This window comes from Oncorhynchus nerka, linkage group LG10 (genome assembly GCF_034236695.1).
Source record: "Oncorhynchus nerka isolate Pitt River linkage group LG10, Oner_Uvic_2.0, whole genome shotgun sequence".
Taxonomy (NCBI): domain Eukaryota; kingdom Metazoa; phylum Chordata; class Actinopteri; order Salmoniformes; family Salmonidae; genus Oncorhynchus; species Oncorhynchus nerka.
The window spans coordinates 12,526,177-12,552,437 of NC_088405.1; the positions used below are offsets into that span (position 1 = coordinate 12,526,177).

Genomic DNA, 26,261 nt, shown 5'->3' on the forward strand with positions numbered 1-26,261 from the left:
AAAACTGAAAATGCTCTCCCTCTCTTTTTCCTTGAGTCTTTCTCTCTCTCGCTTTTCTCTCGCTCTCTTTCACCCGTTATTTTTCGCTCTCTCCCTCTTTTTCCTGTTACTCTCTCTTCCTCCCTCTGTTTCTGCCTCTCTCTCTTTCTCCTTGTCTCCCTCCCCTCTCTCTCCTTGTCTCTCTCTCCTCCTACCACTAAGTGTCAGAGAACGGGTGGGAGGGAAGGAGACTCTCCATGTCTCCCTCCCCTCTCCCTCCCCTCTCCCTCCCCTCTCTATCCTCCTACCACTAAGTGTCAGAGAACGGGTGGGAGGGAAGGAGACTCTCCATGTCTCCCTCCCCTCTCTCTCATTGTCTCTCTCTCCTCCTACCACTAAGTGTCAGAGACCGGGTGGGAGGGAAGGAGACTCTCCTTGTCTCTCTCTCCTCCTACCACTAAGTGTCAGAGAACGGGTGGGAGGGAAGGAGACTCTCCTTGTCTCTCTCTCCTCCTACCACTAAGTGTCAGAGAACGGGTGGGAGGGAAGGAGACTCTCCATGTCTCCCTCCCCTCTCCCTCCCCTCTCCCTCCCCTCTCTCTCCTTGTCTCTCTCTCCTCCTACCACTAAGTGTCAGAGAACGGGTGGGAGGGAAGGAGACTCTCCATGTCTCCCTCCCCTCTCCCTCCCCTCTCCCTCCCCTCTCTCTCCTTGTCTCTCTCTCCTCCTACCACTAAGTGTCAGAGAACGGGTGGGAGGGAAGGAGACTCTCCATGTCTCTCTCTCCTCCTACCACTAAGTGTCAGAGAACGGGTGGGAGGGAAGGAGACTCTCCTTGTCTCTCTCTCCTCCTACCACTAAGTGTCAGAGAACGGGTGGGAGGGAAGGAGACTCCTTGTCTCTCTCTCCTCCTACCACTAAGTGTCAGAGAACGGGTGGGAGGGAAGGAGACTCTCCTCTCCCTCCCCTGTCTCTCTCTCCCCTCCTACCACTAAGTGTCAGAGACCGGGTGGGAGGGAAGGATACTCTCCTTGTCTCTCTCTCCTCCTACCACTAAGTGTCAGAGAACGGGTGGGAGGGAAGGAGACTCTCCATGTCTCCCTCCCCTCTCCCTCCCCTCTCTCTCATTGTCTCTCTCTCCTCCTACCACTAAGTGTCAGAGACCGGGTGGGAGGGAAGGATACTCTCCTTGTCTCTCTCTCCTCCTACCACTAAGTGTCAGAGAACGGGTGGGAGGGAAGGAGACTCTCCTTGTCTCTCTCTCCTCTCCACTCCCGGGTCTCTCCTTGTCTCTCTCTCCTCCTACCACTAAGTGTCAGAGACCGGGTGGGAGGGAAGGATACTCTCCTTGTCTCTCTCTCCTCCTACCACTAAGTGTCAGAGAACGGGTGGGAGGGAAGGAGACTCTCCTTGTCTCTCTCTCCTCCTACCACTAAGTGTCAGAGACCGGGTGGGAGGGAAGGAGACTCTCCTTGTCTCTCTCTCCTCCTACCACTAAGTGTCAGAGACCGGGTGGGAGGGAAGGAGACTCTCCTTGTCTCTCTCTCCTCCTACCACTAAGTGTCAGAGACCGGGTGGGAGGGAAGGAGACTCTCCATGTCTCTCTCTCCTCCTACCACTAAGTGTCAGAGAACGGGTGGGAGGGAGGGAGACTCTCCTTGTCTCTCTCTCCTCTCCCTCCCCTCTCTCTCCTTGTCTCTCTCTCCTCCTACCACTAAGTGTCAGAGAACGGGTGGGAGGGAAGGAGACTCTCCATGTCTCTCTCCTCCTCCTCCAGAGAACGGGTGGGAGGGAGGGACTCTCCTTGTCTCTCACTCCCCTCTCCCTCCACTCTCCTGGGAGGGAAGGAGTCTCTCTACCACTAAGTGTCAGAGAACGGGTGGGAGGGAGGGAGACTCTCCTTGTCTCTCTCTCCTCCTACCACTAAGTGTCAGAGAACGGGTGGGAGGGAAGGAGACTCTCCATGTCAAAAATCTGCGGCAGTTGTTTTGTTTTCTTTTGAGTCCATTTATTCATACAGCAGGATGTACCTTTTCTGTTTGATATTGTTTTATTGTTTGTGTTGATTATGTTTTGTCCTGTCGGGAGGCTTAATGTAATATGTGTTTTCATGTTTTGTTTTTGTTTAGTTTTTATTCTTTATCTGTAGCTGTTGTCACGGCAGCGATGCCTGAACAGAACTGTGAATTATCTGGTGATGGTGATGGCTCTGCTTCAGTTAGTCGGTGTGTCTGTAGAGACAGACAGACAGGTACACAGACAGGTAGACAGACAGACAGGTACACAGACAGACACACTTAAGTGGGGCCTGCTGTGTTTTCACAACACATTAACATGTCCTTACCTTCTCTAGGGAACCAGCATGGCTTCACATAACCATTAACATGCACTAACATAGAAATACTTCTCTCTTTGCCTCTCTCTCTCCTTCCATCTTTCTTTCTCTCTTTCTTTCCCTCACTCTCTCCTTCCATCTTTCATTCTCTCTTTCTTTCTTTCCCTCTCTCTCTCCTTCCATCTTTCTTTCTCTCTTTCTTTCCCTCACTCTCTCCTTCCATCTTTCATTCTCTCTTTCTTTCTTTTCCTCTCTCTCCTTCCATCTTTCTTTCTCTCTTTCTTTGCCTCTCTCTCCTTCCATCTTTCTTTCTCTCTTTCTTTCCATCTCTCTCTCTCTCCTTCCATCTTTCTTTCTCTCTTTCTTTCCATCTCTCTCTCTCCTTCCATCTTTCATTCTCTCTTTCTTTCCCTCTCTCCTTCCATCTTTCATTCTCTCTTTCTTTCCCTCTCTCCTTCCATCTTTCATTCTCTCTTTCTTTGCCTCTCTCTCTCCTTCCATCTTTCTTTCTCTCTTTCTTTGCCTCTCTCTCTCCTTCCATCTTTCATTCTCTCTTTCCCTCTCTCTCCTTCATCTTTCTTTCTCTCTTTCTTTGCCTCTCTCTCTCCTTCCATCTTTCTTTCTCTCTTTCTTTGCCTCTCTCTCTCCTTCCATCTTTCTTTCTCTCTTTCTTTCCCTCTCTCGATCTTTCTCTCTCGCTCCATCTTTCTCTTTCTCCCTCTCTGTCTCCCTCTCTCTCTCTCTCTCTGTCTCCCTCTCTGTCTCTCTATCTGTCTCTATTTCTGTCTCTCTCTCTGTCTCTCTCTCTGTCTCTCTCTATGTCTCCCCCTGTCTCTCTCTCTCTCTCTATGTCTCCCCCTGTCTCTCTCTCTCTGTCTCTCTCTATGTCTCCCCCTGTCTCTCTCTCTGTCTCTCTCTCTGTTTCTCATCTGTAGATGTGTTGGATGGAGATGCAGGTGATGATAATGGGGGTGAGGAGGAGGAGGGGGGGAGAGATGAGGAAGATCACCATGATGAAACTGTGACAGAGGCTACTGCGGTAGATACTAACCCTCCTGAGGCCCCTCCGACCTCCTCCACCATCCAGGGGCATCAGGAGTCTACTAACCCCAGCTCTGAGCTAACTTTTCTGGGTAAAGGGACCACCACTAACTGGCTGTGTGCTGGTGCTTCTGCTTGTTCGTTTGCTCTCTCTGTTTTGTCGGTCTGTAACTCACCCCTCATGTGCACGACCCCACTTTCCCCTTTGACCTCTGCTTCTCATTGGCTTGAGTAATGGCTAGCTGCGATCCCATTGGCCTGTAGCAGATTCTAAAGTTCTGAGACTGGCTTTGTTTGTTTTTCTATTCCTGTACAATTTTATTAAAACTAGTAATTAAAAAACAACTGCAAAAAGTTCTCCCTAGACAATAAAAAAAAATCATATCTTGAGGAAAGCATTTGTGAAATGTTTTCAGAGGTAAGTTAATGACTGTTTTCCCCAGCTTTTGCGTCCCTGTTCTGCCAATAGGAGATAGGCAGTGAAGGGTTACAGAATCAGAAAGGAAGGAGAACATGAAAACAGAACCATAAACAGTGTGTCTTTGAAGCAGCAGTATCTCTGCTATTTGTTTTCTCTGTGGGTTTTGTCGTTTTCCTCACGTCTAGTTTAATTTCACTAGTTTTCTGGTGATGAAGACGTTTGTCACAGAGACGGTCCTTATGAAGGGAGAGAGGTTGTTGTGATGCTTCGCTCTACGGCTGCGTTGCAAATGGCTCCGTCCCCTAAGTAGTGCAGAGCACAAAGACCCTGGGCTGTGGTCAAAACTACCTAGAACCAGTGCACTGCCTAGGGAATAGGGTGCCATGTGGGACAGACACTACTTGTTGATAAACCGCCTGTTTCAAGAGGTGCCAGATAAAACATCCCCGACAGGACACTCTACTGAGCACTTCACCTAAACAGCACTTCACCTAAACAGCACTTCATCACAGGCTTCCCTGATATATCTGCTACCCTAATATATATCTGCTACCCTAATACAGTGCCTAATATATATTTCCTTCAAACATAAAGATATATTTTTTTGCAACAACAAGTGGGACACAATCATAATATATATCTCTTCCAAACTGATATAAAACTGTATTTTTTTGTGAAGAATCACAACAAGTGGGACAATCATGAAGTGGAACGACATTTATTGATATTTCAAACTTTTAACAAATCAAAAACTGAAAAATTGGGCGTGCAAAATTATTAAGCACCTTTACTTTCAGTGCAGCAAACTACCTGAATGATCCAATGTTGACTAATATAATGATATAAATCTCCACCTGTGTGTAATCAAGTCTCCGTATAAATGCACCTGCACTGTGATAGTCTCAGAGGTCCGTTAAAAGCCATCATGAAGAACAAGGAACACACCAGGCAGGTATATGTTGTGATTTATAGCTTTGGATACAAAAGATTTCCCAAGCTTTAAACATCCCAAGGAGCACTGTGCATATATTGAAATGGAAGGAGTATCAGACCACTGCAAATCTACCAAGACCTGGCCGTCCCTCTAAACTTTCATCATCAAGGAGAAGACTGATCAGAGATGCAGCCAAGAGGCCCATGATCACTCTGGATGAACTGCATCTGCTGAGGTGGGAGACTCTGTCCAATCATATATTGCACAAATCTGGCCTTTATGGAAGAGTGGCAAGAAGAAAGCCATTTCTTAAAGATATATAAAAAGTGTCTTTAAAGTTTGCCACAAGCCACCTGGGAGACACACCAAACATGTGGAAGAAGGTATGATTAAACTTTTTGGCTGCAAAACGTATGTTTGGCGTAAAAGCAACACAGCTCAACCCTATCCCCATATCTGGTGGTGGCAGCATCATAATATATAAGATGGATCTGGACCATTCTGGAAGACCTGATGGAGTCTGCAAAAGACCTGATCTGTCTTCCAACAAGACAATGATCCAAAACATAAAGCAAAATGTACAATAATGGTTCAAAAATAAACATATCTGTTAGAATGGCCAAGTCAAAGTCTAATATATATCTGCTGTTCACCTCTCCATCCAACCTCACTGATCTGTTTTGCAAGGAGGAATGGGAAAAAATGTCAGTCTAATAAAACTATATCTGCGACTACAGCTAATCTATATATCTGGGGGCTGAATAATTTTGCAATTTTTCAGTTTTGATTTGTTAAAAAAGTTTGAAATATCTAAATGTCCTAATTGTGATATATCTGGTAATAATATATATCTGCAGATATATATCTGTATAATATATATCTGCTACCTAATATATATCTGGTAATATATATACTAATATATATCTGGTAGACTAATATATCTGGTACCCTAATATATATCTGCTACCCTAATATATATCTGCTACCCTAATATATATCTGGTAGACTAATATATATCTGCTACCCCCAATATATATCTGACTACCTAATATATATCTGCTAGGTAATATATATCTGGTAGACTAATATATATCTGGTAGACTAATATATATCTGGTAGACTAATATATATCTGCTACCCTAATATATATCTGTTAGACTAGACTAATATATATCTGGTAGACTAATATATATCTGCTAATATATATCTGGTACCCTGGTAATATATATCTGGTACCTAATATATATCTGACTAATATATATCTGATAATATATATCTGACCAATATATATCTGGTAGACTAATATATATCTGGTAGACTAATATATATCTGGTAGACTAATATATATCTGGTACCCTAATATATATAATATATATCTGGAACCTAATATATATCTGGTACCTAATATATATCTGCTACCTAATAATATATATCTGCTACCTAATATATTTCTGGTAGACTAATATATATCTGTTAGACTAATATATATCTGGTAACTAATATATATCTGGTAGACTAATATATATCTGCTAGACCTAATATATATCTGCTACCTAATATATATCTGTAGACTAATATATATCTGGTAGACTAATATATATCTGGTAGACTAATATATATCTGGTACCCCAATATATATCTGGTAGACTAATATATATCTGCTACCCTAATATATATCTGGTAGACTAATATATATCTGGTACCCTAATATATATCTGGTACCCTAATATATATCTGGTAGACTAATATATATCTGGTAGCCTAATATATATCTGCTACCCTAATATATATCTGGTAGACTAATATATATCTGGTAGACTAATATATATCTGGTAGACTAATATATATCTGGTAGACTAATATATATCTAACAATATCTGGTACCTAATATATATCTGCTAGACCTAACATATATCTGGTAGACTAGACTAACATATATCTGGTAGACTAATATATATCTGGTACCCTAATATATATCTGGTACCCTAATATATATCTGGTACCCTAATATATATCTGGTACCCTAATATATATCTGCTAGACTAATATATATCTGGTAGACTAACATATATCTGGTAGACTAATATATATCTGGTAGACTAATATATATCTGGTAGACTAATATATATCTGGTAGACTAACATACACTGCTCAAAAAAATAAAGGGAACACTAAAATAACACATCCTAGATCTGAATGAATGAAATATTCTTACTAAATACATTTTTCTTTACATAGTCGAATGTGCTGACATCAAAATCACACAAAAATGATCAAATTTATCAACCCATGGAGGTCTGGATTTGGAGTCACACTCAAAATTAAAGTGGAAAACCACACTACAGGCTGATCCAACTTTGATGTAATGTCCTTAAAACAAGTCAAAATGACGCTCAGTAGTGTGTGTGGCCTCCACGTGCCTGTATGACCTCCCTACAACGCCTGGGCATGCTCCTGATGAGGTGGCAGATGGTCTCTGAAGGATCTCCTTCCAGACCTGGACTAAAGCATCCGCCCAACTCCTGGACAGTCTGTGGTGCAACGTGGCGTTGGTGGATGGAGCGAGACATGATGTCTCAGATGTGCTCAATTGGATTCAGATCTGGGGAACGGGCGGGCCAGTCCATAGCATCAATGCCTTCCTCTTGCAGGAACTGCTGACACACTCCAGCCACATGAGGTCTAACATTGTCTTGCATTAGGAGGAACCCAGGGCCAACCGCATCAGCATATGGTCTCACAAGGGGTCTGAGGAGCTCATCTTGGTACCTAATGGCAGTCAGGCTACCTCTGGCGAGCACATGGAGGGCTGTGCGGCCCCCCAAAGAAATGCCACCCTACACCATGACTGACCCAACGCCAAACCGGTCATGCTGGAGGATGTGGCAGGCAGCAGAACGTTCTCCACGGCGTCTCCAGACTCTGTCACATCTGTCACATGTGCTCAGTGTGAACCTGCTTTCATCTGTGAAGAGCACAGGGCGCCAGTGGCGAATTTGCCAATCTTGGTGTTCTCTGGCAAATGCCAAACGTCCTGCACGGTGTTGGGCTGTAAGCACAACCCCCACCTGTGGACGTCGGGCCCTCATACACCACCCTCATGGAGTCTGTTTCTGACCATTTGAGCAGACACATGCACATTTGTGGCCTGCTGGAGGTCATTTTGCAGGGCTCTGGCAGTCCTTGCACAAAAGGGGAGATAGTGGTCCTGCTGCTGGGTTGTTGCCCTCCTACGGCCTCATCCACGTCTCCTGATGTACTGGCCTGTGTCCTGGTAGCGCCTCCATGCTCTGGACACTACGCTGACAGACACAGCAAACCTTCTTGCCACAGCTCACATTGATGTGCCATCCTGGATGAGCTGCACTACCTGAGCCACTTGTGTGGGTTGTAGACTCCGTCTCATGCTGTCACTAGAGTGAAAGCACCGGCAGCATTCAAAAGTGACCAAAACATCAGCCAGGAAGCATAGGAACTGAGAAGTGGTCTGTGGTCCCCACCTGCAGAACCACTCCTTTATTGGGGGTGTCTTGCTAATTGCTTATAATTTCCACCTGTTGTCTATTCCATTTGCACAACAGCATGTGAAATGTATTGTCAATTAGTGTTGCTTCCTAAGTGGACAGTTTGATATCACAGAAGTGTGATTGACTTGGAGTTACATTGTGTTGTTTAAGTGTCCCCTTTATTTTTTTGAGCAGTGGATATCTGGTACCCTAAAATATATCTAGTAGCTCATTGGATAATTATTATAATAGGTATACCAGAGCCATGTCATCTCTCCAGTCCTCACTTCCCTCCTCCCTGTGTGTGTGTGTGTGTGTGTGTGTGTGTGTGTGTGTGTGTGTGTGTGTGTGTGTGTGTGTGTGTGTGTGTGTGTGTGTGTGTGTGTGTGTGTGTGTGCAATCCAAACCATCTCTGTTCCCTTACTCGTCTGCTGACTGAATGACCCCCACTCCGTGTGTGTGTGTTTCCCTGTTATGTGTGTGTGAGTACCTGGCCATCTGAGACGGGCAAAGTTTTGGACGCCTTCACCCAGGCTCTCTGCCCGACCCTGATAAGTGTGTGTGGAGAGAGAGGGTCACACATGAAATGGTCTCCCTCCTGCCCTTTCATCTACTCCTGCCCAGCCCTGGCAGGACACCCCCGAGAGAGTGTGTGTGTGGACGTATGTGTGTGTGTGGACGTATGTGTGTGTGAGGACAAGACCAGCACTGTGATTACCAGGCCTGACAAGTGGAGCTGGAAGAGAGATGGAGTGGTATAGAAAGACAGAGTGAGATAAACACCGTATGGAAAGAGAAGGGGGGAAGGAAGGGAGAGGGAAGGAAAGAGAGAAGGGGGGAAGGAGGGAAGGAAAGAGAGAAGGGTGGAAGGAGGGAAGGAAAGAGAGGAGGGGAGGGGGGAAGGAGGGAAGGACAGAGAGAAGGGAAGAGGGAAGGAAAGAGAGAAGGGGGGAAGGAGGGAAGGAAAGAGAGAAGGAGGGAAGGAAAGACAGAAGGGGAGAGGGAAGGAAAGAGAGAGGGAAGGGAAGGAAAGAGAGAAGGGAGGGAAGGAGGGAAGGAAAGCGAGAAGGGAGAGGGAAGGGAGAGGGAAGGAAAGAGAGAAGGGAGGGGAGGAAAGGAAAGAGAGAAGGAGGGGAAGGAGGGAAGGAGAGAGGAGGGAAGGAGGGAAGGAAAGAGAGAAGGGGAGGGAAGGAAAGACAGAAGGGAGAGGCAAGGAAAGAGAGGAGGGAAGGAAAGAGAGAAGGGGGGAAGGAGGGAAGGAAAGAGAGAAGGGGGGAAGGAAAGAGAGAAGGGAGAGGGAAGGAAAGAGATAAGGGAGAGGGAAGGAAAGAGATAAGGGAGAGGGAAGGAGGGAAGGAAAGAGAGAAGAGAGGGAAGGAAAGACGGAAGGGAGAGGGAAGGAAGGAGAGAAGGAGGGAAGGAGGGAAGGAAAGAGAGAAGGAGGGAAGGAAAGAGAGAAGGGAGGGAAGGAAAGAGAGAAGGGAGAGGGAAGGAAAGAGAGAAGGGAGAGGGAAGGAGGGAAGGAAAGAGAGAAGGGAAAGAGAAGGTAGAGGGAAGGAGGGAAGGAAAGACAGAAGGGAGAGGGAAGGGGGGAAGGAAAGAGAGAAGGGGGGAGGGAGGGAAGGAAAGAGAGAAGGAGGGAAGGAAAGAGAGAAGGGAGAGGGAAGGAGGGAAGGAAAGAGAGAATGGAGAGAAGGGAGAGGGAAGGAGGGAAGGAAAGAGAGAAGGGAGAGGGTTGGGTAAAGAGGAGAGAATGAAGAGATGAGAGGTAGAGAGGCCAAACGACATCAGAACATAATTTGTACAGTTGTGCCCATCCTGTGCTGTGTTGGCCAGACTGGAGAGGGTCTCAGCCAGACCAGGTGTGTGTCTTCATCGTCCATCAGGGATCTCTGTCTTTCTCTCTTATCCACCTCTCCCCACCCATCTCTCTCCCCCTCTATTTCTCTCTCCTCCACCTCTCCCCATCCATCTCTCTCTCCCCCTCCACCTCTCCCCCTCCATCTCTCGTCTGATAGTTTTATTCCAGTATGCATACTCACTGTCACACCCCTCTCTCCCCCTCCATCTCTCTCCCCCTCCACCTCTCTAGTCTGATAGTTTTATTCCAGTATGCACACTCACTGTCTCCCTCTCTCCCCCTCAATCTCTCCCCCTCCATCTCTCTCCCCATCTTCTTCCCCCTCCACCTCTCCCCCATCTCTCCCCCTCCACCTCTCTAGTCTGATAGTTTTATTCCAGTATGCATACTCAGTGTCACACCCCTCTCTCCCCCTCCATCTCTCTCCCCCTCCATCTCTCTCTCTCGTCTAATAGTTTTATTCCAGTATGCATACTCAGTGTCACGCCCCTCTCTCCCCCTCCATCTCTCTCCCCTCCGCCTCTCTAGTCTGATAGTTTTATTCCAGTATGCATACTCAGTGTCGCACCCCTCTCTCCCCCTCCATCTCTCTCCCCCTCCACCTCTCTAGTCTGATAGTTTTATTCCAGTATGCATACTCAGTGTCACGCCCTCTCTCTCCCCCTCCACCCCTCTCTCTCCCCCTCCACCTCTCTCCCCCACCACCTCTCTAATCTGATAGTTTTATTCCAGTATGTATACTCAATGTCACCCCCTCTCTCCCCTCCACCTCTCCCCATCTTCTTCTACCCCCTCTCTAATCTGATAGTTTTATTCCAGTATGTATACAGTGTCACACCCCTCTCTCCCCTCCATCTCTCTCCCCCTCCACCTCTCTAGTCTGATAGTTTTATTCCAGTATGCATACTCAGTGTCACCCCCTCTCTCCCCCTCCACCCCTCTCCCCATCTTCTTCCCCTCCACCCCTCTCCCCCAACCCCTCCACCCCCCCTCCACCCCTCTCCCCCACCCCTCTCTCTAATCTGATAGTTCTATTCCAGTATGTATACTCAGTGTCACGCCCCTCTCTCCCCCTCCACCCCTCTCCCCATCTTCTTCTCCCCTCCTCCACCCCTCTCCCCTCCACCCTCTCTCTATCTCTCTCCCCTCCCCTCTCTCTCTAGTCTGATAGTTTTATTCCAGTATGTATACTCAGTGTCACGCCCCTCTCTCCACCTCCACCATCTCTCCTCTAGTCTGATAGTTTTATTCCAGTATGTATACTCAGTGTCACCCCCTCTCTCCCCCCTCCACCCCTCTCCTCCTCCAGTCTGATAGTTATATTCCAGTATGTATACTCAGTGTCACGCCCCTCTCTCCCCCTCCACCCCTCTCCCCCTCCATCTCTCTCTCTCTAGTCTGATAGTTATATTCCAGTATGTATACTCAGTGTCACGCCCCTCTCTCCCCCTCTCACCCCTCCACCTCTCCCCCTCCACCCCTCCCTCCATCTCCTCCCCCTCCACCCTCCCTCCAACCTAGTCTGATAGTTATATTCCAGTATGTATACTCAGTGTCCGCCCCTCTCTCCCCCTCCACCCCCTCCATCTCCACCCCCTCCTCTCTCTCCTGATAGTTATATTCCAGTATGTATACTCAGTGTCACCCCCTCTCTCCCCCTCCACCCCTCTCCCCCTCCACCCCTCCCCCTCCACCCCTCTCCCCCTCCATCTCTCTATTCCAGTATGTATACTCAGTGTCACGCCCCTCTCTCCCCCTCCACCCCTCTCCCCTCCACCCCTCCAGACCTCCCCTCCCCACATCTCTCTCTCCCCCTCCATCTCTCTCTCTCTAGTCTGATAGTTATATTCCAGTATGTATACTCAGTGTCACCCCCCACCCCTCCTCCATCCCCCTCCACCCCTCTCCCCCTCCACCCCACTCTCCACCCCTCTCCCCCATCCATCTCTCTAGTCTGATAGTTATATTCCAGTATGTATACTCAGTGTAACACCCCTCTCCCCTCCACCCCTCTCCACCCCCACCCCTCCCCCCCACCCTCTCCCCCTCCATCTCTCTCTCTAGTCTGATAGTTATATTCCAGTATGTATACTCAGTGTCACACCCCTCTCTCCACCCCTCTCCCTCCACCCCATCTCCCCCATCTCTCTCTCTCCTGATAGTTATACCAGTATGTATACCAGTGTCACGCCCTCTCTCCCCCACCCCTCTCTCCATCTCTCTCTCTCTAGTCTGATAGTTATATTCCAGTATGTATACTCAGTGTAACGCCCCTCTCCCCCTCCACCCCTCCTCCATCTCTCTCCTAGTCTGATCCAGCCCACTCCCCTCCACGCCTCTCCCCCTCCACCCCTCTCCCCTCCATCTCTCTCTCTAGTCTGATAGTTATATTCCAGTATGTATACTCAGTGTCACGCCCCTCTCCCCCTCCCCCTCCACCCCTCTCCCCCCCTCCATCCTCCTCTCTAGTCTGATAGTTATATTCCAGTATGTATACTCAGTGTAACGCCCCTCTCCCCTCCACCCCTCTCTGATAGTTATATTCCAGTATGTATACTCAGTGTCCCCCCTCTCTCCCCCTCCACCCCTCTCCCCGCCCCTCCATCTCATCCCTGATAGTTATATTCCAGTATGTATACTCAGTGTCACGCCCCTCTCTCCCCCTCCACCCCTCCCCCTCCATCTCCACTCTCTCTCTAGTCTGATAGTTATATTCCAGTATGTATACTCAGTGTCACGCCCCTCTCCCCCTCCACCCCTCTCCCCCTCCATCTCTCTCTCTCTAGTCTGATAGTTATATTCCAGTATGTATACTCCACCCCCTCTCTCCACCCCTCCATCTCTCTCTCTCTAGTCTGATAGTTATATTCCAGTATGTATACTCAGTGTCACCCCCTCTCTCCACCCTCCCCCATCTCTCTCTCTCCCTCCACCCCTCCTCCCTCCACCCCTCTCCCCCTCCATCTCCTCTCTCTCTAGTCTGATAGTTATATTCCAGTATGTATACTCAGTGTCACGCCCTCTCTCTCCCCTCCACCCCTCTCCCCCTCCATCTCTCTCTCTCTAGTCTGATAGTTATATTCCAGTATGTATACTCAGTGTCACACCCCTCTCTCCTCCACCCCTCTCCCATCTCCATCTCTCTCTAGTCTGATAGTTATATTCCAGTATGTATACTCAGTGTAACACCCCCTCTCCACCCTCCCCCATCTCCACCCTCTCCCCCCTCCATCCATCTCTCTCTAGTCTGATAGTTATATTCCAGTATGTATACTCAGTGTACACCCCTCTCTCCCCCTCCATCCCCTCCCTGATAGTTATATTCAGTATGTATACCACCCCCTCTCCCCCCCTCCACCCCTCTCCCCTCCATCTCTCTCTCTCTAGTCTGATAGTTATATTCCAGTATGTATACTCAGTGTCAACCCCTCCTCCCCTCCACCCCACCCCCCTCCATCCCTCTAGTCTGATAGTTATATTCCAGTATGTATACTCAGTGTAACACCCCTCTCCCCCCTCCACCCCTCTCCCCCTCCACCCCTCTCCCCCCCTCCATCCCTCTCTCTAGTCTGATAGTTATATTCCAGTATGTATACTCAGTGGACGTCCATCTCCTCTCTAGTCTGATAGTTATATTCCAGTATGTATACTCAGTGTCACGCCCCTCCTCCCCACCCCACTCCCCCTCCACCCTCTCCCCCTCCATCTCTCTCTCTCTAGTCTGATAGTTATATTCCAGTATGTATACTCAGTGTCTCCCCCTCTCCCCCTCCACCCCCTCTCCCCCTCCATCTCTCTCTCTCTAGTCTGATAGTTATATTCCAGTATGTATACTCAGTGTCACGCCCTCTCTCCCCTCCACCCCTCCCCTCTCTTCCCTCCACCCCTCTCCCCTCCACCCCTCTCTCTAGTCTGATAGTTTTATTCCAGTATGTATACTCAGTGTCACACCCCTCTCCCCTCTCCCCCCTCTCCCCCTCCACCCTCTCCTCCATCTCCTCCCCTCCCCCCTCCATCTCTCTAGTCTGATAGTTATATTCCAGTATGTATACTCAGTGTAACACCCCTCTCCCTCCACCCTCCCCCCCTCCACCCCTCTCCATCTCTCTAGTCTGATAGTTATATTCCAGTATGTATACTCAGTGTAACACCCCTCTCTCCTCTCTCCTGATAGTTATATTCCAGTATGTATACCACCCCTCTCCCCCCTCTCTCCCCTCCACCCCTCTCCCCTCCATCCCTCTCTCTCTAGTCTGATAGTTATATTCCAGTATGTATACTCAGTGTAACACCCCTCTCTCCCCCCCCACCCCTCCATCCCTCCTCCCTGATAGTTATATTCCAGTCTCTCCCCCCCTCTCTCCACCCACCCTCTCCCCTCCATCTCTCTTCTCTAGTCTGATAGTTATATTCCAGTATGTATACTCAGTGTCACGCCTCTCCTCCCCCTCCACCCCTCTCCCCTCCATCTCTCTCTCTCCCCTCAGTGTAACACCCCTCTCTCCCCTCCACCCTCCACCCCTCTCCCCTCCACCCCTCTCCCCATCTCTCTCTCTAGTCTGATAGTTATATTCCAGTATGTATACTCAGTGTCACGCCCCTCTCCCCCTCCACCCCTCTCCTCCATCTCTCTCCTAGTCTGATAGTTATATTCCAGTATGTATACTCCCCCCCACCCCTCCATCCACCCTCCCCCCCTCCACCCCCTCTCCCCCTCCATCTCTCTCTGATAGTTATATTCCCTCAGTGTAACACCCCTCTCCCCCTCCACCCCTCTCCACCCCTCTCCCCCTCCATCTCTCTCTAGTCTGATAGTTATATTCCAGTATGTATACTCAGTGTCACCCCTCTCTCCCCCTCCACCCCTCTCTCTCCTCTCTAGTCTGATAGTTATATTCCAGTATGTATACTCAGTGTCACCCTCCACCCCTCTCCCCCCAGTCCACCCCCTCTCTCCCCCTCCACCCCACCCCCTCTCCCCCTCTCCCCCTCCATCTCTCCACCCTCCTCCATCCCTCTGATAGTTATATTCCAGTATGTATCCAGTGTAACCCCTCTCCCCCCCCCCTCCACCCCTCTCCCTCCATCTCTCTCTCTAGTCTGATAGTTATATTCCAGTATGTATACTCAGTGTAACACCCCTCTCTCCCCTCCACCCCTCTCCCCCCTCCATCTCCCCTCTCTAGTCTGATAGTTATATTCCAGTATGTATACCAGTGTAACACCCCTCTCTCCCCTCCACCCCTCTCCCCCATCCTCTCTCTCTCCCCTGATAGTTATATTCCAGTATGTATACTCAGTGTAACACCCCTCCCCTCCATCTCCCTCTCCCCAGTATGTATACTCAGTGTCAAGGAAATCCACCCCTCTCCCCTCCACCCCCACCCCCTCCACCCCCACCCTCTCCCCCTCCACCCCTCTCCACCCCCTCCATCTCTCTCTCTCTAGTCTGATAGTTATATTCCAGTATGTATACTCAGTGTAACACCCCTCTCTCCCCTCCACCCCTCTCCCCCTCCATCTCTCTCTCTCTAGTCTGATAGTTATATTCCAGTATGTATACTCAGTGTAACACCCCTCTCTCTCCCCTCCACCCCTCTCCCCTCTCTCCAGTCCCAGTATGTATACTCAGTGTAACACCCCTCTCCCCCTCCATCTCTCTCTCTCTAGTCTGATAGTTATATTCCAGTATGTATACCAGTGTCCACCCCTCTCCCCCTCCACCCCTCCCCCTCCATCTCTCTCTCTCTCTAGTCTGATAGTTATATTCCAGTATGTATACTCAGTGTAACACCCCCTCTCCCCTCCATCCTCTCCCCCTCCATCTCCACCCCTCTCCTCCATCTCTCTCTCTCTAGTCTGATAGTTATATTCCAGTATGTATACTCAGTGTAACACCCCTCTCCCCCTCCACCCCTCTCCCTCCATCTCTCTAGTCTGATAGTTATATTCCAGTATGTATACTCAGTGTAACACCCCTCTCCACCCCTCCACCCCTCTCCCCTCCATCTCTCTCTCTCTAGTCTGATAGTTATATTCCAGTATGTATACTCTGTGTAACACCCTCTCTCCCCTCCACCCCTCTCCACCCCTCTCCATCTCTCCATCTCTCTCTGATAGTTATATTCCAGTATGTATACTCAGTGTAACACCCCTCTCTCCCCTCCACCCTCTCCCCCTCCATCCCTCTCTCTTAGTCTGATAGTTATATTCCAGTATGTATACTCAGTGTAACACCCCCTCTCTCCCCCTCCACCTCTCCCCCTCCTCCATCTGATTAAATGTGTTTTTATGAAATTTTTGCACCCCTCTCCCCATCTAGTCTGATAGTTATATTCCAGTATGTATACTCCACCCCTCTCCCCCCCACCCTCTTCCATCTCTCTCTCTAGTCTGATAGTTATATTCCCATCTCAGTGTCACACCCCCCCTCTCCCCCTAGTCTGATAGTTATATTCCAGTATGTATACCCTCTCTCCACCCTCTCATCCATCTCTCTCTAGTCTGATAGTTATATTCCAGTATGTATACTCAGTGTCACACCCCTCTCTCCCCTCCACCCCTCTCCCCTCCATCTTAGAGTCTGATAGTTATATTCCAGTATGTATACTCAGTGTAAATCTCCCCCTCCACCCCTCTCCCCCTCCATCTCCTCTCTAGTCTGATAGTTATATTCCAGTATGTATACTCAGTGTAACACCCCTCTCCCCCTCCACCCCTCTCCCCTCCATCTCTCTCTCTAGTCTGATAGTTATATTCCAGTATGTATACTCAGTGTAACACCCCTCAATCCACCCCTCTCCCCCTCCACCCCCTCCATCTCTCTCCCCAGTCTCACAATACCTCTCTCCCCTCCATCTCCTCTCTCTAGTCTGATAGTTATATTCCAGTATGTATACTCAGTGTCACCCCCTCTCTCCCCCTCCACCCCTCTCCCCCTCCATCTTCTCCTGATAGTTATATTCCAGTATGTATACTCCACCCCTCTCCCCCTCCACCCCTCTCTCTCTAGTCTGATAGTTATATTCCAGTATGTATACTCAGTGTAACGCCCCACCCCTCCACCCCTCCCCCATCCCTCTCTAGTCTGATAGTTATATTCCCCCACCCCTCTCCCCTCCACCCCTCTCCCTCCATCCCCTCTCTCTAGTCTGATAGTTATATTCCAGTATGTATACTCAGTGTAACACCCCCTCTCCCCCTCCATGTTCTCCCCCTCCATCTCACTAGTCTGATAGTTATATTCCAGTATGTATACTCAGTGTAACACCCTCTCTCCCCCTCCACCCCTCTCCCCCTCCACCCTCTCTAGTCTGATAGTTATATTCCAGTATGTATACTCAGTGTAACACCCCTCTCCCCCCACCCCTCCCTCCATCCATCTCTCCTGATAGTTATATTCCAGTATGTATACTCAGTGTCACACCCCTCTCTCCCCCTCCACCCCTCTCCCCCTCCATCCCTCCCTAGTCTGATAGTTATATTCCTCAGTGTCTCCTCTCTCCCCCTCCACCCCTCTCCCCCATCCTCTCTCTAGTCTGATAGTTATATTCCAGTATGTATACTCAGTGTAACATCCCCCTCTCTCCCCCTCTCCCCCCTCCACCCCTCTCCCCTCCATCTCTCTCCCCTCCCCTCCACTCCTCTCTGATAGTTATATTCCAGTATGTATACTCAGTGTAACTCTCTCCCCCTCCACCCCTCCTCCTCCTCCATCTCTCCCCCTCCATCTCTCTCTCCTGATAGTTATATTCCAGTATGTATACTCAGTGTAACACCCCTCTCCCCCTCCACCCCTCCCCCTCCATCCCCTCTAGTCTGATAGTTATATTCCCCTCAGTGTCACCCCTCCCCCCTCCACCTCTCTCCCCCTCCACCTCCACCTCCTAGTCTGATAGTTATATTCCAGTATGTATACCAGTGTAACACCCCTCTCTCCCCTCCATCCACCTCCTCCCCTCTCCTGATAGTTATATTCCCCTCTGTCACCCCTCCCTCCACCTCCACCCCCCCCTCCACCCCTCTCTAGTCTGATAGTTCCCCAGTATGTATACTCAGTGTCACCCCCTCTCTCCCCCTCCACCCCTCTCTCCCCATCTTCTTCCCCCTCCACCCCTCTCCCCCTCCACCCCTCTCTCTCTCTCATCTGATAGTTATATTCCAGTATGTATACTCAGTGTCACCCCTCTCTCCCCCTCCACCCCTCCCCCTCCACCCCTCTCCCCCTCCACCCCTCTCCCCCTCCATCTCTCTCCATCTCTCTAGTCTGATAGTTATATTCCAGTATGTATACTCAGTGTCACACCCCTCTCCCCTCCACTCTCTCCCCCTCCACTCTCTCTAGTCTGATAGTTTTATTCCAGTATGCATCTCAGTGTCACACCCTCTCTCCCCCCCCCACCCCTCTCCCCATCTTCTTCCCCCTCCACCCCTCTCCCCTCCATCCTCTCTCTCTAATCTGATAGTTATATTCCAGTATGTATACTCAGTGTCACACCCCTCTCTCCCCCTCCACCCCTCTCCCCTCCACCCCTCTCCACCTCTCTCATCTCCTCCCCTCCATCCTCTCTCCCCTCCACCCCTCTCTCCCTCCATCTCTCTCTCTCTAGTCTGATAGTTATATTCCAGTATGTATACTCAGTGTCACCCCTCTCTCCCCTCCACCCTCTCCTCTCCATCCCCTCCACCCCTCTCCCCCCCTCCATCTCTCTCTCTCTAGTCTGATAGTTATATTCCAGTATGTATACTCAGTGTAACACCCCTCTCTCCCCCTCCACCCCATCTCCCCCTCCACCCCACTCCCCCTCCATCCCCTCTCTCCCCTCCACGCCCTCTCCCCTCCACCCTCCACCCCACTCTCCCCCTCCACCCCTCTCCCCCATCTCTCTCTCTCTAGTCTGATAGTTATATTCCAGTATGTATACTCAGTGTAACACCCCTCTCTCCCCCTCCACCCCTCTCCCCTCCATCTCCACCCCTCTCTCCACCCATCTCTCTCTTTCCACCTAGTCTGATAGTTATATTCCAGTATGTATACTCAGTGTAACACCCCTCTCCCCCTCCACCCCACTCTCCCCTCCACTCCTCCACCCCACTAGTCTGATAGTTATATTCCAGTATGTATACTCAGTGTAACACCCCTCTCTCCCCCTCCACCCCTCTCCCCCCATCCCCTCTCCTCCTGATAGTTATATTCCAGTATGTATACTCAGTGTAACACTCTCCCCCCTCCACCCCTCTCCCCCTCCATCTCTCTCTCTCTAGTCTGATAGTTATATTCCAGTATGTATACTCAGTGTAACACCCCTCTCCCCCCTCCACCCCTCTCCCCCTCCATCTCTCTCTCTCTAGTCTGATAGTTATATTCCAGTATGTATACTCAGTGTAACACCCCTCTCCCCCTCCACCCTCCCCCTCCACCCCCTCCCTCCCCCCTCCCATTGTCCCACCCCACTCCTCCACCCCTCTCCCCCTCCATCTCTCTCTCTCTAGTCTGATAGTTATATTCCAGTATGTATACTCAGTGTAACACCCCTCTCTCCCCCTCCACCCCTCTCCCCCTCCATCTCTCTCTCTCTAGTCTGATAGTTATATTCCAGTATGTATACTCAGTGTCACGCCCCTCTCTCCCCTCCACCCCTCCATCTCTCTCCACCCCACTCCCCTCCATCTCCCCCTCCATCTCTCTAGTCTGATAGTTATATTCCAGTATGTATACTCAGTGTAACACCCCTCTCTCCCCCTCCACCCCTCTCCCCTCCATCTCTCTCTCTCCCCAGTATGTATACTCAGTGTAACACCCCCTCTCTTCCACCCCTCTCCCTCCCCCCTCCATCTCCCCCTCTCTCTCTCTCTAGTCCTCCACCCCTCTCCCCCTCCACCCCACTCCCCTCCATCTCCTCTAGTCTGATAGTTATATTCCCTCAGTGTAACACCCCTCCTCCCCTCCACCCCTCTCCCCCTCCATCTCTCTCTCTCTAGTCTGATAGTTATATTCCAGTATGTATACTCAGTGTAACAACCCCTCCACCCTCTCCCCCTCCACCCCTCTCCCCCTCCATCCCTCTCTCCCCACCCCTGATAGTTATATTCCAGTATGTATACTCCACCCCCTCCCCCTAACCCCTCTCCCCTCCACCCCTCTCCCCTCCATCCACTCTCTCTCTAGTCTGATAGTTATATTCCAGTATGTATACTCAGTGTAACACCCCTCTCCTCCCCCTCCACCCCCTCTCCCCCTCCACCTCTCCCCCTCCACCCCTCTCCCCCCCACCCCACTCCCCCTCCACCCAAATCCACCCCTCCCCCCTCCACCCCCTCCCCCTCCACCCCTCTCCCCCCTCCACCCCCTCCCCCTCCACCCCTCTCCCCCTCCACCCCTCTCCCCCTCCACCCTCCCCCCCACCCCTCTCCCCCTCCACCCCTCTCCCCCTCCACCCCTCCCTCCACCCCACCCCTCCACCCCTCCCACCCCTCCACCCCACCCTCCCCCTCCACCCCTCCCCCCTCCACCCCTCTCCCCTCCACCTCCCCCCCTCCACCCCCTCTCCCCCTCCACCCCTCTCCCCTCCACCCCTCTCCCCCTCTCCCCTCCACCCCCTCTCCCCCCCTCCACCCCCTCCCCCCCTCCCCCCTCTCCCCCTCCACCCCTCTCCCCCTCCACCCCTCTCCCCTCCACCCCTCTCCCCCTCCACCCCTCTCCCCCTCCACCCCCCTCTCCCCCTCCACCCCTCTCTTCCCAAACAGCTTATTCAATCCAGATCACTATCTCCCTCACATATATATGTATATATCTTTACCATGTGTGTGTGTGTGTGTGTGTGTGTGTGTGTGTGTGTGTGTGTGTGTGTGTGTGTGTGTGTGTGTGTGTGTGTGTGTGTGTGCGTGCGTGTGTGTGTGTGGATCTGTTATCTGCTAGTGTGCTCAGGCATAAATCAGAGATATGACTGAAATGCAACCCAAGCCATCTCTGTTACACACTGTTGTCCCTTACGCCTGCTGACTGAGTTACCCACACTTCTTCTGTGTTGCAATATGTTTCAATACCGAGAGCTCTATTCTGCATCCATGTGTGTGTGTGTGTGTGTGTGTGTGTGTGTGTGTGTGTGTGCTTGTCCATGTTTATGTGTATATACAGTGCCTTCAGAAAGTATTCATACCCCTTGACTTACTCCATATTGTGTTATTACAGCCTGAATTCAAAGTGGATTAAATATATATCTCTTTTTTTCTCACCCATCTACACACAATATCCCTTAATGACAAAGTGAAAATGTGTTTTTAGAAATGTTTGCAATTGTATTGAAAATGAAGAACAGAAATATCTAATTGGCATCATTATTCACACTGTTAAATCAATACCTGTTAGAGTCACCCAGCGGTTAAATCAATACATGTTAGAGTCACCCAGCGGTTAAATCAATACATGTTAGAGTCACCCAGCGGTTACATCAATACCTGTTAGAGTCACCCAGCGGTTACATCAATACCTGTTAGAGTCACCCAGCGGTTACATGTTAGAGTCACCCAGCGGTTACATCAATACATGTTAGAGTCACCCAGCGGTTAAATCAATACCTGTTAGAGTCACCCAGCGGTTAAATCAATACCTGTTAGAGTCACCCAGCGGTTACATGTTAGAGTCACCCAGCGGTTACATCAATACATGTTAGAGTCACCTAGCGGTTAAATCAATACCTGTTAGAGTCACCCAGCGGTTACATGTTAGAGTCACCCAGCGGTTACATCAATACATGTTAGAGTCACCCAGCGGTTAAATCAATACCTGTTAGAGTCACCCAGCGGTTACATGTTAGAGTCACCCAGCGGTTACATCAATACATGTTAGAGTCACCTAGCGGTTAAATCAATACCTGTTAGAGTCACCCAGCGGTTAAATCAATACCTGTTAGAGTCACCCAGCGGTTAAATCAATACATGTTAGTCACCCAGCGGTTACATCAATACATGTTAGAGTCACCTAGCGGTTAAATCAATACCTGTTAGAGTCACCCAGCGGTTAAATCAATACATGTTAGAGTCACCCAGCGGTTACATCAATACATGTTAGAGTCACCTAGCGGTTAAATCAATACATGTTAGAGTCACCCAGCGGTTACATGTTAGAGTCACCCAGCGGTTACATCAATACATGTTAGAGTCACCTAGCGGTTAAATCAATACATGTTAGAGTCACCCAGCGGTTACATCAATACATGTTAGAGTCACCTAGCGGTTAAATCAATACATGTTAGAGTCACCTAGCGGTTAAATCAATACCTGTTAGAGTCACCCAGCGGTTAAATCAATACATGTTAGAGTCACCCAGCGGTTAAATCAATACCTGTTAGAGTCACCCAGCGGTTAAATCAATACATGTTAGAGTCACCCAGCGGTTACATCAATACCTGTTAGAGTCACCCAGCGGTTAAATCAATACCTGTTAGAGTCACCCAGCGGTTACATCAATACATGTTAGAGTCACCCAGCGGTTACATCAATACATGTTAGAGTCACCCAGCGGTTACATCAATACATGTTAGAGTCACCTAGCGGTTAAATCAATACATGTTAGAGTCACCCAGCGGTTACATGTTAGAGTCACCCAGCGGTTACATCAATACATGTTAGAGTCACCCAGCGGTTAAATCAATACCTGTTAGAGTCACCCAGCGGTTAAATCAATACATGTTAGAGTCACCCAGCGGTTAAATCAATACATGTTAGTCACCCAGCGGTTACATCAATACCTGTTAGAGTCACCCAGCGGTTAAATCAACTTCCGGCGCCGACTGAGATGGCCGCCTCGCTTCGCGTTCCTAGGAAACTATGCAGTTTTTTGTTTTTTTACGTGTTATTTCTTACATTAGTACCCCAGGTCATCTTAGGTTTCATTACATACAGTCGAGAAGAACTACTGAATATAAGATCAGCGCCAACTCACCATCAGTACGACCAAGAATATGTTTTCCGCGTATCGGATCCGGTGTTCTGCCTTACAAACAGGACAACGGAATGGATCGCATGCAGCGACCCAAGGAAACGACTCCGAAAAAGAGGGAAACGAGGCGGTGTTCTGGTCAGACTCCGAAAAAGGGCACATCGCGCACCACTCCCCAGCATTCTTCTTGCCAATGTCCAGTCTCTTGACAACAAGGTTGACGAAATCCGAGCAAGGGTAGCATTCCAGAGGGACATCAGAGACTGCAACGTTCTCTGCTTCACAGAAACATGGCTTACTGGGAAGACGCTATCCGACGCGGTGCAGCCAACGGGTTTCTCCACGCATCGCGCCGACAGAAACAAACATCTTTCTGGTAAGAAGAGTGGCGGGGGCGTATGCCTCATGACTAACGAGACATGGTGTGATGAAGGAAACATACAGGAACTCAAATCCTTCTGTTCACCTGATTTAGAATTCCTCACAATCAAATGTAGACCGCATTATCTTCCAAGAGAATTCTCCTCGATTATAATCACAGCCGTATATATCCCCCAAGCAGACACATCGATGGCTCTGAACGAACTTTATTTAACTCTTTGCAAACTGGAAACCATTTATCCGGAGGCTGCATTCATTGTAGCTGGGGATTTTAACAAAGCTAATCTGAAAACAAGACTCCCTAAATTTTACCAGCATATCGATTGCGCAACCAGGGGTGGTAAAACCTTGGATCATTGTTACTCTAACTTCCGCGACGCATATAAGGCCCTGCCCCGCCCCCTTTCGGAAAAGCTGACCACGACTCCATTTTGCTGATCCCTGCCTACAGGCAGAAACTAAAACAAGAGGCTCCCACGCTGAGGTCTGTCCAACGCTGGTCAGACCAAGCTGACTCCACACTCCAAGACTGCTTCCATCACGTGGACTGGGACATGTTTCGTATTGCGTCAGATGGAAATATTGACGAATACGCTGATTCGGTGTGCGAGTTCATTAGAACGTGTGTCGAAGATGTCGTTCCCATAGCAACGATAAAAACATTCCCAAACCAGAAACCGTGGATTGATGGCAGCATTCGCGTGAAACTGAAAGCGCGAACCACTGCTTTTAATCAGGGCAAGGTGTCTGGTAATATGTCCGAATATAAACAATGCAGCTATTCCCTCCGCAAGGCTATTAAACAAGCTAAGCGTCAGTACAGAGACAAAGTGGAATCTCAATTCAATGGCTCAGACACAAGAGGCATGTGGCAGGGTCTACAGTCAATCACGGACTACAAGAAGAAACCCAGCCCAGTCACGGACCAGGATGTCTTGCTCCCAGGCAGACTAAATAACTTTTTGCCCGCTTTGAGGACAATACATTGCCACTGACACGGCCTGCAACGAAAACATGCGGTCTCTCCTTCACTGCAGCCGAGGTGAGTAAGACATTTAAACGTGTTAACCCTCGCAAGGCTGCAGGCCCAGACGGCATCCCCAGCCGCGCCCTCAGAGCATGCGCAGACCAGCTGGCCGGTGTGTTTACGGACATATTCAATCAATCCCTATACCAGTCTGCTGTTCCCACATGCTTCAAGAGGGCCACCATTGTTCCTGTTCCCAAGAAAGCTAAGGTAACTGAGCTAAACGACTACCGCCCGTAGCACTCACTTCCGTCATCATGAAGTGCTTTGAGAGACTAGTCAAGGACCATATCACCTCCACCCTACCTGACACCCTAGACCCACTCCAATTTGCTTACCGCCCAAATAGGTCCACAGACGATGCAATCTCAACCACACTGCACACTGCCCTAACCCACCTGGACAAGAGGAATACCTATGTGAGAATGCTGTTCATCGACTACAGCTCGGCATTCAACACCATAGTACCCTCCAAGCTCGTCATCAAGCTCGAGACCCTGGGTCTCGACCCCGCCCTGTGCAACTGGGTTCTGGACTTCCTGACGGGCCGCCCCCAGGTGGTGAGGGTAGGCAACAACATCTCCTCCCCGCTGATCCTCAACACGGGGCCCCACAAGGGTGCGTTCTGAGCCCTCTCCTGTACTCCCTGTTCACCCACGACTGCGTGGCCATGCACGCCTCCAACTCAATCATCAAGTTTGCGGACGACACAACAGTGGTAGGCTTGATTACCAACAACGACGAGACGGCCTACAGGGAGGAGGTGAGGGCCCTCGGAGTGTGGTGTCAGGAAAATAACCTCACACTCAACGTCAACAAAACTAAGGAGATGATTGTGGACTTCAGGAAACAGCAGAGGGAACACCCCCCTATCCACATCGATGGATCAGTAGTGGAGAGGGTAGCAAGTTTTAAGTTCCTCGGCATACACATCACAGACAAACTGAATTGGTCCACTCACACTGACAGCGTCGTGAAGAAGGCGCAGCAGCGCCTCTTCAACCTCAGGAGGCTGAAGAAATTCGGCTTGTCACCAAAAGCACTCACAAACTTCTACAGATGCACAATCGAGAGCATCCTGGCGGGCTGTATCACCGCCTGGTACGGCAACTGCTCCGCCCTCAACCGTAAGGCTCTCCAGAGGGTAGTGAGGTCTGCACGATGTAAATATATCACTAGCCACTTTAAACAATACTTTAAACAATGCTACCTTATATAATGTTACTTACCCTACATTATTCATCTCATATGCATATGTATATACTGTACTCTAGATCATCGACTGCATTCTTATGTCACTAGCCACTTTAACTATGCCACTTTGTTTACTTTGTCTACATACTCATCTCATATGTATATACTGTACTCGATACCATCTACTGTATGCTGCTCTGTACCATCACTCATTCATATATCCTTATGTACATATTCCTTATCCCCTTACACTGTGTATAAGACAGTAGTTTTGGAATTGTTAGTTAGATTACTTGTTGGTTATCACTGCATTGTCGGAACTAGAAGCACAAGCATTTCGCTACACTCGCATTAACATCTGCTAACCATGTGTATGTGACAAATAAAATTTGATTTGATTTGATTTGAATACATGTCACCCAGCGGTTACATCAATACATGTTAGAGTCACCCAGCGGTTAAATCAATACATGTTAGAGTCACCCAGCGGTTAAATCAATACCTGTTAGTCACCCAGCGGTTAAATCAATACATGTTAGAGTCACCCAGCGGTTAAATCAATACATGTTAGAGTCACCCAGCGGCTAAATCAATGTTAGAGTCACCCAGCAATACATGTTAGAGTCACCCAGCGGTTAAATC

The 26,261-nt window shown here is 49.3% G+C and overlaps 1 protein-coding gene across 1 annotated transcript in view; it reads left to right on the forward strand.

Annotated features, from left to right (window-relative positions):
* Positions 1 to 26,261, forward strand: part of ehbp1 (EH domain binding protein 1) — a 447,197-nt gene that overhangs the window by 305,909 nt on the left and 115,027 nt on the right. The window contains 1 exon segment of the mRNA XM_065022884.1: positions 3,250 to 3,447. Coding sequence (XP_064878956.1) covers positions 3,250 to 3,447 — 198 coding nt within the window.